The 16,511-nt window shown below is 41.4% G+C and overlaps 1 protein-coding gene across 2 annotated transcripts in view; it reads left to right on the forward strand.

The window, feature by feature from the left end:
- The window catches only part of PTPRR (protein tyrosine phosphatase receptor type R), a 91,457-nt gene that overhangs the window by 51,264 nt on the left and 23,682 nt on the right, over nt 1–16,511 (forward strand). For both annotated transcript variants that reach the window (XM_067564027.1, XM_067564026.1), the window contains 3 exons: nt 2,360–2,546; nt 6,310–6,394; nt 13,251–13,330. In XM_067564027.1, the coding sequence (XP_067420128.1) occupies nt 2,360–2,546; nt 6,310–6,394; nt 13,251–13,330 (352 nt within the window). The remainder of the gene's footprint in view (nt 1–2,359; nt 2,547–6,309; nt 6,395–13,250; nt 13,331–16,511) is intronic.

A 16,511-nucleotide genomic window follows, 5' to 3' on the forward strand; every position in this document is an offset into this window, starting at 1 on the left:
TACAGGTGCTGTTGCCATGAAGAATGACTCCTGCTTTCTTCATACTTTTCAAGATCAAATCTGCCATGGAATTAAACTTTCCTTTAGCAGAAAACAAAACATTGATGAGTTTGATGTCCTTCAAGGAGACATTTTTGGTAGCTGTGCACAATCCTTTCTAAGTCTGCTGACCATTTCTTTGCCTCTGATTTACCTCATTTATTATGGTAATGTCTCTCCTCTGAGGAACTGTATTCCTATTATCTGCACATCTACTACACTTACACATCTTTGTGTCTGCTTCTGCTGATATTATAATCTCCCACTTCCTGTGTGCTATATATTAAAGACATCTTTCACGTCTGAGGAGATTGCTAAAGTTACAGGCAGTCTACGGTATATTTGATTTCCATAAGCTGTAAATGAGGTTACTTTTACATAATTTAGGTAACCATTACTTTTTACTTATCTGGAACATCCACCCTTATTGATATCACTGACTGGTTGCTTTTAGCATTTCAGAGTCATGAGAATTTAATGGATGATTCAGAGTAGGTTATGTTTTAGAATATAATTTAGAATCATTTTGGTGGTTTCATAGTTTTTCCCATCCACACTTTTCTTTCAGAGGTCCCTACTGTTTTAGTGCTTACCATCGAACTTAGTTACTGTAGTCCTGATTTGTTAAAACACTTTGAATGACAGAATTCAAAGAATCCCTAAATAACTTATTTGGTCAAAAAGTGTTGAGGGGGTGTGGTAATGGATTCAGAGGGGTTCACGTGTAGGTCATCAGCTCAGATGTAGCCAGTTGGGAGTTAACCTTGATGTCTGAGGTCAATCTAAAGTGAGTTAATGGTTTCAGACCAGTTCCAAGTGGGCAAGCTTCTATATTACAGCAAAACACCATCACAATTGGCACTAACTGGCATCCCTTTTGAAAATTTTAGACGAGAAACCATCAATTGAATGGGAATTGAAAGTAAACATCCCCTTCAGAGTTGAGGCACATTGTCAAGAGGCAAAGTGAGGTGCCATGCTTTTCACAACCAGTGCCCATGCTGTACCTGATTTGTTATTGTATTCTAATCTAGAGGTATCACTTTGCACATTTTACAAGCACTAAATTCACATTTTTGAGATATTGAATAAGTTGCCAGATGGGGATATTTCTTGTTGCTTTTTGCTTTGAATGATGTCTCTACTTGGTGGGGAGTTTTTAATTAATTTACATGATTAACATTGCATTTTAATTTGGGACATTTTTATACATAATATTTTTGTTAAACAGAGTATTCAGCCTAACACTGCTTTTTATTATAGGCCTGATCCAAAGCCCATTAAACTCAGTGGAAAGACTTCCATTGATTTCAGTGGACTTTGAACAAACTTTATATGCACAGCTAATCTTTACTGCATAACATCTTACATGTTCAGCTGACCATGCAAGTTAAGTCAGCATATTACAATATTAATATGTCAAAAGATAATATGTCAGAGGAATTTTACATTGATGACAACAGCAGATAAGTTCCCAATATTCAGTTTCTTACAAAGTAATTTTCAGCTCTACAGATACAGAATGTAACATTGGATACAGTGAGCTTCTTCAGAATAGGTTAAAAATTATCTGTTTTTGCTAAGTTGTCACTTGTTTTTCTGTTTTCCCTTATTTTCACAAATTGTAATTAAAGTTGGGCATAAGCCATGAAGTTCAGAAGTTTGGAATTCAGAAAGTTCTCCAAAGTTCAGGTGTCTTCTAACCCAGGATTTTGTTTTGGGCCTAGCTCTAGTCATGATTGGGCATGAAAATGTCAGAAATATTCATTATTTTTCAAAATCTGTAAACTTTAGTAAATAAGGTTTAGATTTTGATTATCCCCCCTCTCCCTCCATAAGGAATATTCTAATGTTTGTCTTTCCCTTAAACACACTTCTCTTCCTCCGTGCCTAAATGATTCATTTACTATTAAGTATCTGACTTGTGCAGTTAGATGTGCCCACCATGTAGACATGGTTACTTAATGCTGTTCTCTTTGTATATCCTTCCAGTCAAATGTACCACAAACACAGGCCCTGATCTTGTAAATACTTACGTGTATGATTTACAAAAAGTGAGTAGTTCCATTCAGTGGGATCACTCACATGTATGAGTGATTGAAAGATCAGGGCCAGAATTATCTGCAGTACTGGCTTCTTGGCATACCCAAAACTCCCACTAAAGCCAACACTGCATTCTGTGCACACCTAAAACTCCCAATGGCTACAATGGAAGTTTAAAGTGCGTAAGTGACTCAGGATCAGGTGCATAGTTATAAAGTTGTATAACAACTCATAAGATAGGGAGCTAAAATAAATGTTTTGTTATTTTCCAATGTAGGCGAGGATCCAATGTCTCCCTGACTTTGGACATGAGCAGTTTGGGAAATGTCGAACCTTTTGCTGCTGTGCCTACCCCAAGAGAAAAAGTAGCAATGGAATATCTACAGTCAGCTAGTCGGGTCCTGACAAGACAGCAGCTGCGAGATACAGTCGCGTGTTCTCCTTTGCTTCAAACAGAGTTCATGGTGAGCCCATTCTTCATTAGAAAAAAAGCAAAAGCAAACAAACCTTGCAAGGCAATTTTAATAGTGCTAGTCTAATAAATGCAAGAAATGTGCGTACTGACAGGGCAAATGGGAATGAGAAGATGTATACAACTCTCCTGAGTACGTCTGAGGTATAACAAAGGAATATGAACAATCTCATTTTTATTAAACATGCTAGGGCATATGGTTCCTTGTGGTTTTGTTGTTTTGAATTCTGTACATGTATGTCAATAGAACAGATGATGTTATCTTGGACCCAAAATAGTTTTCGTTATGAATGATCTCATATCAGTAAAATCTTTTTATTTCATCTTTAAAGAGACACTGTTTAAGGGGCAGGTGATCTACTTCAAAACAATCCCTTGCTTGTTTTACCAGTAGTGTGCCAGATTGTTTAAATGGAAAGAATTTTAATACCTGCAGTGGCCGTAGAGGAACCCAGAACCACCCTCTGCTCTGAGTTCCAGTCCAGGGCCCTAAAGTGAACAGTCAAGGTCTGCATCTCCATCAGCCTTAGTGTTCTCACTCCTGGACTCCTTCCTACCAGGCTTCTTCTCGCTTACCTCAGGGAGAGGGACTGCAGACTTTCTCTTTGCTGGCCCCCTACTGTTGCCAGCCTCCTGGCTTTATAGAAGCCCAGCCTGTTCCATCACAGGTCCCACCACACAGAATAAACTATACACTAAACCTAATCAGGTCCCACCACACAGCCTAAATCTCCCCATTTGCGGGTTAATTGGCTGATTGGGCCCACTTGGCCTAATTCAGCTATTTCAGGACTGGTTTGGGGAGTACACCCTATCACACAGGGCCTACGGAAACCCCTGGTCCAATTGAGAGAGCTTGGTTGTTTTGGTGGAGGAGCCTCAAATATGGGCAGAGACTCAATAGCCCAAGAAAACCCTGTATAAGGCAGATCCTAGATTTGAGCTCCTTCTATCTAGGTGGGTGGAGGAATTCTATTCCACATCTGCTTTCACTGCTGTTATCCCAGGGGGAGGAAATGAATGAATGCAGAGTGAATAAATTCTGTGTGTAAAGTATGTTTGTGGTAGGGTTGGTGTGAGTTCAGCATATAGATACAGGAGGATGAGGTCAGGGTGGGCACGTTGGGTGCGTGGGATTAAACGTGTGGCTGGGCGCAGGTGGAATACAGGTGACGTGTGAAGTCTGCAGACAATGAATTTGAATATGGGCAAGAGCAGAGTGAATGTGAATGAGTGAAATGAGTTAAATAGAAACAAGAGCAACTAAAAAAGTTTTCATAGATTTATTTTCTGGTAGCAAATGTAAGAAAACACAGAAGTGTGCACATGTATGCAAATTAATGCTAATTTGAATCTGCTTTATTTGGGTTGCACAGGTTAGCAGGTATATTATCCCCACATAATCTCTTACTTGAACTCTTGTCCTTTGTCTTCTCTTGCCTTTTATAGATTATAAGCACATAGGGTAAGTGCCATGTCTATATTTGTAAATCACTGTCTAAATTTAGAGTATTGTTTATGGTCTTGGCCCTACATACAAACACTTACTGCTGGGAGTAGTCCCACTGAGTAAACAACACAACCAGTAGTAAGTATTTACAGGGCGCAAGTGATTAATATTAACTGGGCCAGAATAGCAAGTCTCTACCCTCAAGTTGTTGGCATTTCTCTGGCTGTCTCAAATGTGGTAACTTCTGAACACTGCATCCGACCAATTCCAAAATTTCAGGAGATGTTCTAGGCATTAGTGGGCAGAATCCTATTGGTTTTGTTGAGAATTGGAAACGCCTGATTGCCACTACTCAGGTCACAGAGCCTACTTGGTGCTGTTGGCTGAGGACTCTATCTGGTGCCCCGTGCTGCCTACACAAATCTATTTGACTTGACCTGAATAAGCAATGAAGAGTTTTCAGTTCTCAGAGTGCCAGAGGTGTTAGTACCAATAGGGAAGAACTGCATCAGTCCCTGCCCCAAGCAGCTCACCCTCCAGTCCAGACCCAGTCAGAACAGTTCAGGCCTACAGAGTACACCAGAGGCTGTACGCAGGAATCTCATCACAAGGTCACTGTTAGGAGGAGTGAGTTCTCAGGAGAGATGTGAAGGAGAAGCAGGAGGTTACGTGACATTTGGGGAGCGGGAGAAACTGTTCCATGCAGAAGGGGCATGGAAGGCAGCATAAAGGTGATGGGTTGGTGAGGAGGCTGGGGATGTGGAAAGAGAGGAGAAGTAGGTGGGAGTGAAGCTGGGTATGGCCTTGCAGGTGAAGATAAGTCTGCCCTTAATGCAGGAGGCACTGGGAGGGCAGTGCAGGGATCCAAAGTGAGTGACACGAGCAGAGCATCAGAGGAGGGATGAGATTTTAGCCACTGCATTTTGGGCTGAGCAGGAACAAGGGGAGAGGCAGCGATGTCAGACAGGAGGAGACTGCAAGAGCCAAAGGGAGAGATGACCACGGCGGGGAGCAGGGCTTAGTGGTATGGGTGGGGAAGAGGCAGGGATGGAGAACAGAAAGGATTCAATGGCAGTCTGGGTATGGGGGAGTAAAAGTCAGCATGGAGGTTAGAAAGCTTGGCTGGTGGTCAGAAACAGAGCAGGGAACAGCTGGGAATCAAGGCAGCAGAAAATGCTTGTAATTCATCTTATTTTCCTTTGCTCCTGTTGGCCCAGCAGGGCAAGCAAATTCCCTCAGGCATGTAAAGCGCTTTGAGAGCCTCAGATAAGGAAGGCAGGGCACTCAGGTTCAGGGACAGAGACTGTGTTCCTGCCCCTCCCACTACTCTGCCTGTGACAGACAATTCTGCTGCCTTCTTAGCACTCACCTAAGCTTTGACCTGAAGAGTTGTGGCTTGGGGCACCGAAGCAAATTCCAGAATTTTAGAGCATGTGCTGGGCATCAGTGGGCTGAACGCTACTGTTGGTGGTGAAAATCGGAAAAGCCTGATTTGCAGCTTTGGAAGCGACGCAGCAGGCAGAGGAATCTCTCTGGCACCCCCTGCTGCTGCCTATACATATCACAGACAGCAGTTTAATATTCTGCTCTCTTTCATTGGCTGTACAGCTTCACCTACATAAGCAAAGAAGTGCGAGACCCTCTAGTAAAACTAATGATTTCACATAGAAATAATTTGAATTTTCTGAAGATCAAATTCCAGCCTCTAGAAGGAGGTTTTAAAGGAGGTTGCATGGGTCAGAGGCTTGGGCACCAGACTTGGAGGCAGGAGATTTGGGTTAATTTTTTGACTGTGCCCCTGACACTGCATGTCATTGGGTAAGTCGCTTAATTCTATGCCTTGGCTTCCTTGTTTGTAAAATGGGGATAAGGTGCTTACCCACCTCTATTAAGGGATTTGTAATCTACATGTCAAACATTTTATGTGAATGCTAAGCATTAATATGTAGGAATTTTGAGGGCGTTCTCACACAAGGCAGCTTTTAGCTACAGTGCTCTTTTCCACTGTAGCAAATTTTCAACCCCCTTGTTCTTAAACTGTTGTGCACTTTAACCTATTTTATAACCTCATAAAAATCTTTGCTTTTAATAATTCATCAGAACCGTTTCTTGGAAGTCAACCCTTCAATGTGCCGCTCTTGTGTTTATTAAAGGAAGGGTGTTGACAGGCTGGAGGTGGGAACCAGTTTTTTTTGTTTATACCTTGATGTCAACAGATAGTTGTGAAGCAACAGATGGCCTTCTAGTGATAATTTCCTGCATGACATCTTTAGAAACACCAATCTGATCTAATTTATTTCTATAGGAAATACCAATGAATTTTGTGGATCCCAAAGAAATTGCCATTCCAAGTCACGGAACTAAAAACCGCTATAAAACAATTTTGCCAAGTAAGTGTATTTAAACAATGCTTTTTAGTGTGAAATTTAGTCCCATTTTATTAATGTAACTATGCTTGTAGATTTGTAGGAAGCCTGCTTGTAATTTTTTTTTTGGGGGGTGGACATTTTATATATATTTAACTATCTTATCTGTATTCTATATATCAGAACAGCAAGGGACCAATCCTGCAAGCCTTACACATGCAGAACTGTGGCTCTGCGGAGTCTTTGGGTACTGGTGCACCTTGGTCCCTCCTGTTCTCTGCCTGTGGCACATAATAGTCTAGTCTCCTGGGGGCTGTAATACTTTGGTCTCATTTCATTTGTTGGGGTTAGTGTGTGGGTGCTGGTTGGTGTTGGTGGCTTGTGATATACAGGAGACCAGACTAGATGGTCTACTGATCCCTTCTGGCCTTTAACTCAAGAACTCCCAATGAATTCTGTCTAATAAAGTCCTGCAAGACTGGGCCCTAAATTAATAAAATAACCTTACTGCAGAACCTTTACTATCTAACACTGAGTAGTTCAGACTAAATGAACCAATGTGCCCTCAAACCTTCTTTAGTAGACATTCATTTACACTGCTTCTCTTTCTCTTGTTCCTTTTCTTCTCCTACTGATTAGTGGGATTGTTGGAATCCATCTCTTTTAGCCAGATACCTACCCTTATACTGCTACCCAAGAATTGCTATTGACATTATTGTTGTTAATTTCTTATATTGCTTCTGTGTTTTCATTGGTCTAATGATGTATTCCCCATAATAGTAAGAATTACTTCATTATAATTTGAGCTGGTCATCATTTTTTTTGGTGGAACAGTTGTCCATCTTAAATACAGTTCCACTGACATTGAAGAATTTTGTGGGAACATATTAATTTTGCTGAAATTTTTGCTGGAAGAAAAAATGATTTGTTTTGACTTTCTAATTTCATTTCAGTGATGTTGGAATATTTTATTTTTTATCTTATTTCATTTCGATTTTTTTTATTATACTACATTAATTGTATTATACTTTTAAAGTATAATGTTTTCACATTATTGAAATGAAATGTTTCTACGGTTCTGAAACAGAGTCTGTCAGAATTTCTGTTCCAGGGGAAATGTCTAAATTTCAGTTTTTTGTTATGATTCCAAATGAAAACAAAATTCAACATGTTGACATTTCCCATGGAACAGAAATTGTTTTCCGACCAGCTCTAGTGATAATGTCCTTGCAGTCATGTGTGGTCATATACTTTGCTCAGTGTAGTAATACTGAGCAAAGTATATTCTATGCATTTCATGCATTCTAAATGGTAAGAATGTTCTTTGTGAACCTAACTGCATTATAGTTTGATCACACTGTAAAGAGGATTTGCAGGCAAATTAATGAAAGAGGTTGGCCATCAAGACTATTATTCTGTCAGGGATCTGATATATTATTGGAAAAGAAACAAATTGGGTGAAATTCTGGGCCCCCTGAAGTCAGTGGCAAAACTTTCATTAACTTCAGGAGGACCAGAATTTCACCAATTATGGTCAGTGGGCCAGATACAGAGGTGATGTGTACAAGGATGTAAGTCACACACTGGTAATTGAGTCTAAGGGCTAGTCTACACTAGAAGCACTACAGTGGCGCTGCTGCACTCATACAGCAGTGCTGCTGTAGCACATCTGGTGAAGATGCTTTATGCTGATGGGAGGGAGAGCTCTCTCACTGGCAAAATTAAACCACCTCTGCGAGAAGCAGTAGCTATGTTGGTGGGAGAAGCTTTCCCACTGACATAATGTTAACCATACCAGCGCTTAGGTCAGTGTAACTTATGTCACTCTGGGGGGTGGCTTATTCACACCCCAAGCAACATAAATTATACCGACATAACATGTAATGTAGACAATCCCTAAGTTGGTGTAACTTACGTACTGAAAAGTCAGAAGACTACCCTTTGAATGTAGCCCAATTTAACCAGGATATACACTAAACTTCCATTGACTGCAGTTGGGCCATAGTTTCATCCAATGCCTCCAATCTGTTGACATGCCCTTAACAAAATAATGAGTTCTTTCTTCATATAATTACTAGTTTTAAATCTCCTGCTCTACCATTACACATGCACTCACAGAATGTAACCTGTGGATACAGTGAATTAAATTACACTGTAGTATGTTTATATTTGAATTGGGTAGCTGCAGTGTAGCCATAGTCAATGACTCTTAAGAATCAGAATGTCTTTGTATTTTTACTTTCATTGTAATTGGAAAAGGTATCATTAACTTCTGGTTGCACCATTAGTGGATGGTACATTGTGCAACAGCTAAAGTCTCAGAGAGATATTTTGTAACTGCCTTTTACAGAAATCAAGAGAAAATTAGCATAAAAGATTAGTAATGCATGAATTCAAAAGACATGCCTTGTGCTCTTCCATAGAAGATATTCTGGGGACCTAGGCACATTCTGATAAATACACACATGCCCCACTCCCAGACCCAAAGGGTTTAGAAATTATTTGAATGATTTAATAGAACAGCCTTCCCAGTTTCCTGCTCAGATGATATCAGCCTACTGTTTAGTACTCTTGTGTCAGCTTTTCCATTCCAAGCATTGGGTGCGTCTCTTGAACTAGGGCACCTGTAGTGACAAGCGATGTTTGAAATGATTCGTTTTCTCCTGAAAATGTCCATATTCTGGCTGCTCCACCCTTTGAGCTGCTGAAAAGGTTCTTATTTTCTAGGAGATAATATTGTCAAACTGTTAAGTGCCAGACTATTGGGGCAGGTTGGCGTGAATAGACATTATTTTGTCCTATTCTTTAATATAAACTGTAATGAATACCTAATGAAATTTATTTCTCAATGGAAAATAGTAATAGTAGCTGATCCAAAAATACCTTTAAGAAAAGATTTTTCTATTGAAGAATAAAATTTTCAATGCTCATAGGCAAACACTAGAATTTCTCTGTAAGATTCCTAGAAAGTGCTAAGAGTTTTACAGTGACATGGTAAAATATCCCCCAGTTTAAAGAAAAGACATTTTTTTAAACCTAAATTTAAATCAAACGAACAAAGTGTTTTGTTGTGCCAATTTATAAACAGATTCCATGACACAATTCTTTTGAAGCTGAGAATTCTCAGTCTCCCTTGAGCTTTTACACTTCTGACTTTGATTGTGTTCTATCATTATTGCTCTGATCCTGCTTCCTTTTAAAGTCAATAAGATCATGAGCAGGCTCTAAAAGATTCATTATTTTGTAGTGGGAGGAAAAAATATTTCAGCACAGATGCATCAAGACAGTTTTTTTATGTTCACCTGAATGAATAAATTAATCTGGATACAGTCAGCCATACCCTGATACTTAAGCAGTGTTCAGTTTAGGATTGCCAACCCTCCACGATTGTCCTGGAGTTTCCAGAAATGAAAGTTTAATGTTTAATTAAAGATTGTCATGTGATGAAACCTCCACGAATACGTCCAACCAAAATTATATAAATAAATGAATAAAGATCCACCACTCATACAATATTTTCAAATTCCAGCTTGTAATATTAACAAAAGAACAGCCATACTGGGTCAGACCAATGGTCTCCTTAGCCTAGTATCCTGTCTTCCGACAGTGGCCAATGCCAGGTGCTTCAGAGGGAATGAACAGAACAGGTAATCATCCAGTGACCCATCCCGTCTGCCATTCCCAGCCTCTGGCAAACAGCAAACCCTGCCTATCCTGGCTAATAGCCATTGATGGACTTATCCTTCATGAACTTATCTAGTTCTTTTTTTAACCCTGTTATAGTCTTGGCCTTCACAATATCCTCTGGCAAGGAGTTCCACAGGTTGATTGTGCATTGTGTGAAGAAATACTTCCTGTTGTTCATTTTAAACCTCCTAATAAAAACATATTAGCCAAATAATGTCAGCTACTCACAAAACTTATCAATTCCACAACCAAACAGAGGCAAAATAATTAGGGATAGATGACTCTCAAAAAGTCAGATGCTTATCCAAAGTGTTGTGAGACTTCTGAGTCTGCAGAATTAAGCTGCAAATATTATTTGAAGCAAATTTCAAACCCTTCTATTCTGGCTCCTAAAGAGCAATATCATGAAAACAGCTTTTCTCACATTTCAGTACATCTGTTGAGTAAGGTAGTCGGGACTGGGGACAATATTAATGAATGATTTATTATTAATAATCATGTGTAGCATGTTGCAAATGATAATATACCCTTGTCCCCAGAGGGCTCACAATCTAAAGGCTCCTCTAAAGAGGAGGGGGGGGAAACATACAAGCCAGGACATATATAGAGTGGGATGCATGCTTCATGTCAAAAATAGGATATTAGCACTTTGGAGAAAGTAGGAGCTTCCCACATATTACTAGGGAACATGAAAGAAGCCAATGGTAATTTTGCCTCAGTAAAGAGTAGAAGATGGGGTTCTTTGTTTAAATGCCATTTCCACCTGCAGGCATTCGTAATTATAATATTCAGCACTTTCATAGCATCTTCTGTATCTCAAAGTGTTTTACAAACCCTCTAAGATATGTCCCCTGTTCTGACACCAGATCCTGAGTCTTGTCCAAAAGATCATTGACACATGGAAAACACTGCCCATGAGTAATTTAACTACTCCCACTTGTGAATGATAACAGAGTAATGCCCACTGCTCCTTGAGCAATGTTTTCTCTTTCCACAGTGGCACAGGTAACATTTATCCATTTTATAAACAAAGTCAATAGTTGTGAGTGATTGCTAATGTATGCAACATTATGATTTTCAAATAGTGGTCACTTAGTTGATTGGAATCATAAAGAGGATCTTAATAAAATATTTAGTGATCCATTAATATCTGGGGAAATTCAGCATGAAAAAAATTAAACAGGCTGGAGGTTGAGTCTGCTTCTAAGAGCATTTTTAGGGTAGAGGTCAGGCTACATCAGGATCATAGGCATTGTGAAAGCTAAAGGAAGTGGGTGTTTTTCCAAGGCCATGTAGCCTAAGGCGTTTGTGGAAATGGCTAATAATCACTCTGTACTGAAAAGGAATGAGAGGTTTCCTGTTCTTATATTGTTACGGGAAAGGGGAAAAAATCTATACATGAACAGTTTGGGAAGGCAAACAGACATTTTTTACCAGGCTAACTAGGATTCATTTTCTCTCTGAACACACAAAAGAAGAAAGCCTTCCTGTCCACAAAAGAAGAAAGCCTTGTACTGTCACCTGAACTGCAGTGGCATACCGTGGGTCTCTGGCGCCTGGGGTCCATACTTACATTGGCGCTCCCACCCCCCACCCGACTGCAGGTCCATTTTCCACTCTCCCCCACTCTTCTCCCCCATCGGTGGCAGCAGCAACGGTGTGTCCCGCTCTCGCCCACACACCGCCATTGGTGGCAGCAGCAGCAGTAGCAGCGCCCCACGGGGGGGAGGGTCTGTGGGCCCGTTTCTGTTCTCCCCCGCTGTGGGGGTGGCGGGGGCTGCCCAGCAGCGGGAGGGAGGGAGGGTGTGACGGGCTCTGGTCTCTGTGGCTCCCTCCTGGCACCCAGTGCAGTGGTGGAGGGGCCGGGAGTATGCCCTGGCTGCCTGCAACAGGGAGCAGCTCTGAGGAGGAGGGCCTGGCCGGCAGCCTCCCCCCAGGCTGGCTGCCGGGGGCATGGCCCCCACCCCTCCCCTCAGTACGCCACTGCTGAACTGAAGGACATAAACGCAATCACATATTCTGAGAAGCATGTTTTATAAAACATGGGCCTGAACCCTGTTATGGCTCCATTCAGCGGACTCCCATTGACTTCGGTGGGAGTAAGGCATACAGCATATAACGGATCAGGATTTATATGAAGTACCACAAAGATATAGACTAGAACTCCCGATGCAATGCTGTGAGAATACTAGATTTTACCAACAGAAAAAATAACATCTATATGCTGGTTATAGCTCTCTGATAAATAGCATTTAGCACATGGTTCCCGCAATTCAACATCTTTTTTTACACCTCACTTGGACTCCACCCTCTAATCATCTCTCCAGAGACTATTTTCAACAGAGTAGATATGATAATTTCAAACAGCTGCTACTTTTATTTTATTTGTCTAAGCAATCTGCCAGAGAAAGGTTTCCTTTTTTCACCCCAGATGTGAGAGAACTCTGTTGCTGTTTGATTGTTTTGAAGGGATTATATTTTTGCAGAAAATGAGTGGATAAGGGTAAAGTAATAGCTTCCAGGCAGTTATGGTGTAGGCTCCTATGCACCCTCCTCCCTGTGTCTTTTCATGGTGAAGACTGTTGAGTAGATCTGTATAACTGAGAAACTTCTGGCCCAATTCAAACCCCCTAGGGTGAAGGGATTCCCCATGAGCACAGCTTCATGATGTGCAAGAGATTAAAAATCCCCTGTATAAAGATTTAGCATCCGGCCAGCCCTGAGCTCAACAGAACAGCTTCTGTCCCAGTGCAGCCAGGACCCTCAAAAAGGCCAAGGAGGAGGCTGGGAATAGGATTTGCCCATAAAAGAATAGGAAGTTGAAGGAAAATGTTCATATAGTTTGACTATACATTGCTCCAGATACCAGGTTTGTGTGTTGAGCTACAGTGAATGTTACTTCCATACAAAAACACAATTCATTGTGTGCAGAAGGATCAACACAAGGCCTTTGCCTGATTTAAGGCCCACTTAAGCCCTCAGAACACAGGTGCAAATGGGACTTAACATGATGTTGATTAGGCCTTTTGTTAACCCTCTGTCTAGGAGTGAATTTCACACAAAATGCATAATTTTTTATGTTTGGCAGCACCCAGATAATGTAAGATTATTTTTCTCCAACAGTCTTTGATTCACTTCTGTGATTCTCAATAGAAATCTTCTGTTTATGATTTCCATTTTTCTGTCCTCTTAGACCCAGTAAGCAGAGTGTGTTTGAAACCAAAGAATCCAGCAGACTCCTTGAGCACCTATATAAATGCCAACTACATTAGGGTAAGTAAACACACATTCTTTGTGTGCTCCTGAGACAGTATTCTGTTTTCCAGCTGAATAGTTGATTCTGTTGGGGCTCCGCTCTCCTTTAATTTCTGTTGACTTCATCTTGTATGATGTATGGATAAAGTCTCTTTCTCTCTCACTTTGGTGAGATAAGTAGTCCCATGGATGTTTATAATAACACATCCAAGAGTTATGCATTTCTTTGACCGCTTCGATAATAAAAATAAACATTTGTCAAATATTTTATTCAAAAATATCATAAAATGCGTCAAATAAGATAATATTATTATTTATTTGTTATTCTCTATTTTGTGTGGCCTAGTTACATGCCAAATTCCTCACAGCAGACAAAAGGGACCTACAATTTAGATGTGACACAGTGATGGCAGGTGATAAACTGTGTGGAAGGTTTGGGAATGAAGGACACGTTTTACAGCAATACCTCTGGATGTTTAATCATTTTAGCCATGGTGACGTAAGTCTGGAAGGGACCTCCTGTCATCAAGTCCAGTCCCCTGCTATCGCAGGCGGCCCTATTATATAATCCCATTCATAAACAAGTTCCATCTTAAAACTAGTTAGGTTGTTTGCCCCCACTACTGCTAATGGGAAGTTATTCCAGAATCTCACTCCACTGATGGCTAGAAACCTTCTGATTTCCAGCCTAAATTTATTCATGGTAGTTCATCATAATAATTCAGTGGAATGGGTTTTGTAATATATATAAATATAAGCATGCAAGATAGTAAATGGTCCTGAGTCATTGTACATTTTAGCTTAAGGAATAATGGAAGGGGAGAAAAAAATTAAATTTAATAGCTTAGTAAGTAGATGTATTAGACAGGCACACACATATATACAGAAAATATGACAATGTGGCATAAAGTCATTACTAGCATGAGTCCTGGTGGAAAGTGTCACTTCTAAGTGGCAAAACTCAAGTGATTTATGCAGGTAACCCCAAAGGAATGCTGATAAATCTCTTACCACATCCTACCATCATGTATTCTGTATCTGTTGAATATATTCCTGTAGAAGGGGTGGCCTGGTCCTCCCTGTCAGTCTTGAAGGGAAGCCATGGCCCCTCTCGACCACACAGGGGTGGGTGAGCTGTAAACAGGGGATTAGCTCTCTATAGTCTATTGCCTGGGCCCTCGGTCAGGGCAGGGCAAACAAAAGAGTCTATAGCCCATGAGGTTTCACAGGTCGTGGAGGCGGTCACCCGAGGGTTGGCATGGTACGGGGGGAGGGGAACGTGGGTTCTTACTACTCCACCACGTCCCATCCCAGGAACCTAACAGTGGCAGGGCATCCCACCACTGGGTCAGCAGGACTCCAGCCAAAACTCACTGACAAGTGCTAGGCTCGAACACAGCAAGACCGAGGTCAGCTATGTCTGGGCTTCTTCCTCCGCCCCTGTGTCTGCATACCTGTACCCCAGTCATTGTCTACCTCCTGAGGGTAAACCGTGAGGGGAAGCCCCAGCAGGCCCATCATCACCAGCTTCTGGCAGCTCCTCAGAGTCATTGGTGGCAGGCAGCTCCAACAGGTCCTCTATGCTCCAGCCAGTAGGCAGTTCTGGTGGCCCCTCAGCGGGCCCTGGGTTGGGCTCAAATCCCAGCACTGGGGGAGAGACATGTTTCTCCTCCAGCAGCTCTCTCCGGACTGAGTGGTGGGGCCCGCCCTTTATACTTTCTGTTCCTGTTTTAGCCCCGCCCCTCACCTTCTGGAGTGGTGGGTGTGGCTTCCCTAGCTCCACCATCCAGGAGTTAAGTGGCAATCCTTCCCTGTTAATCTCAGAGGGGGCCACACCCCCCTCACTACAATTATGAAGAAAGGGATTTTGGAAAGGGAATTAAGCCCAGATGGACAATTTTGGAAAGGGAATAAAGCCTGAAACTATTTTAGTTATAACTGATCCAAAAGGGCAAGGAGTCCTTTCCATTTGAGTCTGTTGTAGCTGGAGGGGTTTGAACTATCTGACCCCGCCTGAGGGCTAAGCCACAGAAGACCTGCAGAGCCCAGCTGATAGCCTGCAGCTGGCACAAGAAGCTGGAAAAAAAAAGCAGCACCATTCCTAGACACTAGGGGGTGCTCAAGGAAGTGCAGGCAAAACACCACGGAACCTAACTGTGTAAGTCTCAGAGGAAGATAAGAAATGACCTAAAATAAGTTTTCACTATCTAAAGATTTGATCATTTTAAAGTTTGACATCTTGGGACCTTCTACTGCTCCACTGGAAAGCTGGGGCAGAAGGGTGGGATGCAAAGGGCGGGGAGGAGGCAGCAGGAATGCATCATAAAAGGAGTCATTCTGCTTATTTAAAATGACCACACATAAATATATACACATTTACACACACAGTCCTCCCCCATCTTTCCTCACTTTACATCTATACTGTCAAGGCTTTGCGTCACATACATCCTTATAGTTAAGGAGAATGATTCCATTTAAAGAGCATCAATACTGCTTGTTAATCAACAAGAGGAATTAGGCCATGTGTTGAGTCATGTGAGGTATTCCTTCCCTCCAGGGGAATGAAGTACCATGGTCTTTCTATTGCTGACACTGGTAATGATTTCAGAAAAATGTAACAGTGATTAAATTAAATTTCACATGAACTTGCAATATATTATAAAGCCCCTTAGACCCTGCAGTATTCTTGACTGGCTGAACATTCTAACAAGCCTGTAATTGACAAAAAACGTTGGGGCATATCACTCAATAGAAGTATGACAATTTATACCAGCTGAGGATCTGCCCCATTGTTCTGTGTAATGGATAAGTCAGTGGATTGCTCCATTGTCCCTGCGCTTGGGAAAAAGGTTTCACTGAAGAGAGAACCAAAGTTAAAACCTCTGGCTCTGCCTCCTGAACTATCTTCATCTAGATCTTTTTATTCTTTAAAAATTAATTCCTTTTTGAGGTTACTGCAGTCTCCTCTGGCCAAGAAGGCTCAAAAGAACTCCTTCTTTAGTGCTGGGCCCAAGTTCAGTGTACAAGTTCACAAGTTTTCCTTTTCACATGACAAATATGAATACAGACATGTCTCATTTATTTCCCCAGTCCCTCCTTCTTTCCTCATAATTTTCAGTTTGTCTCAAGGTTTGCAGACTATCCCACATATAAGGTCTCAGAGGCACTTTGTATTTAACAAGTATAAATTGGAGCTTCT

Source organism: Emydura macquarii, unplaced genomic scaffold, assembly GCF_026122565.2.
Source record: "Emydura macquarii macquarii isolate MOO-44397 ecotype Brisbane River unplaced genomic scaffold, CSIRO-AGI_Emac_v2 contig_2636, whole genome shotgun sequence".
NCBI classification, from domain to species: Eukaryota; Metazoa; Chordata; order Testudines; family Chelidae; genus Emydura; species Emydura macquarii.